The 612-nt window shown below is 52.6% G+C and overlaps 1 protein-coding gene across 1 annotated transcript; it reads right to left on the bottom strand.

The window, feature by feature from the left end:
- Nucleotides 1-382: 382 nt before the first annotated feature.
- Nucleotides 383-589, bottom strand: SDRG_02072 (hypothetical protein; the record flags this gene model as incomplete). The annotated part of the gene is made up of 1 exon (XM_008607636.1): nt 383-589. A coding segment is annotated over one exon (207 nt), but the record flags the coding sequence as incomplete, so codon positions are not given.
- Between the last annotated feature and the right edge of the window lie 23 nt (nt 590-612).

Here is a 612-nt window from a genome sequence, read left to right as displayed (position 1 = left end):
GACTTGGCCCATCTGAAACTCAACCCGATCACGCGCAACGACGACTTTGTCGAGTTTCGCCAGCGCCACGCGTAGAGTGACGATCTTATGAGGCACTAGACTCTAGAATATATTTACTCAATTACTAACATTTATCCACCAGAATGTCACGGCATACATAAATCGACCAGTGTGGGAACCGCGGCATATCACAATTGTCTTCGTGCCACTTTTGACAGCACCAGCTTCACCACTAGCTATGTGAAGCTCAACTTCACATAATTTAGAGGTCCTGCTACTTGGTTGCACTCCATTGCCGGTATGGCACGCAAGGAATAATTGAAGTGCATGATTTTTGTTAAATATGTTCATAAGGATAGTTGACACATGGCTCGAGTGGTCATTACACGATGGTCTGCTTCAGACGCGCCTCGAGCAAGATGCGCTCGACGGTACGTGCAAGCCAGCCAGGCCGAGGATATGCGGTCGCCTTGGCCACGGTCGGCGGCTTGACCGGGGGCGACGGGTTGACCTTGGGGCGGAAGGTGCAGCCCTCGAGCTCCCGAGCGATCTTGAGAGTCGCCCGCTGGGCCACGATATCTTGCCGAGACTTGGACAACCGGTCGAAGACAG

This window comes from Saprolegnia diclina (assembly GCF_000281045.1).
Source record: "Saprolegnia diclina VS20 unplaced genomic scaffold supercont1.4, whole genome shotgun sequence".
NCBI lineage: Eukaryota > Oomycota > Saprolegniomycetes > Saprolegniales > Saprolegniaceae > Saprolegnia > Saprolegnia diclina.
Note: the sequence above shows the minus strand (reverse complement) of the source record. Positions and strands in the feature narration are given on the sequence as shown.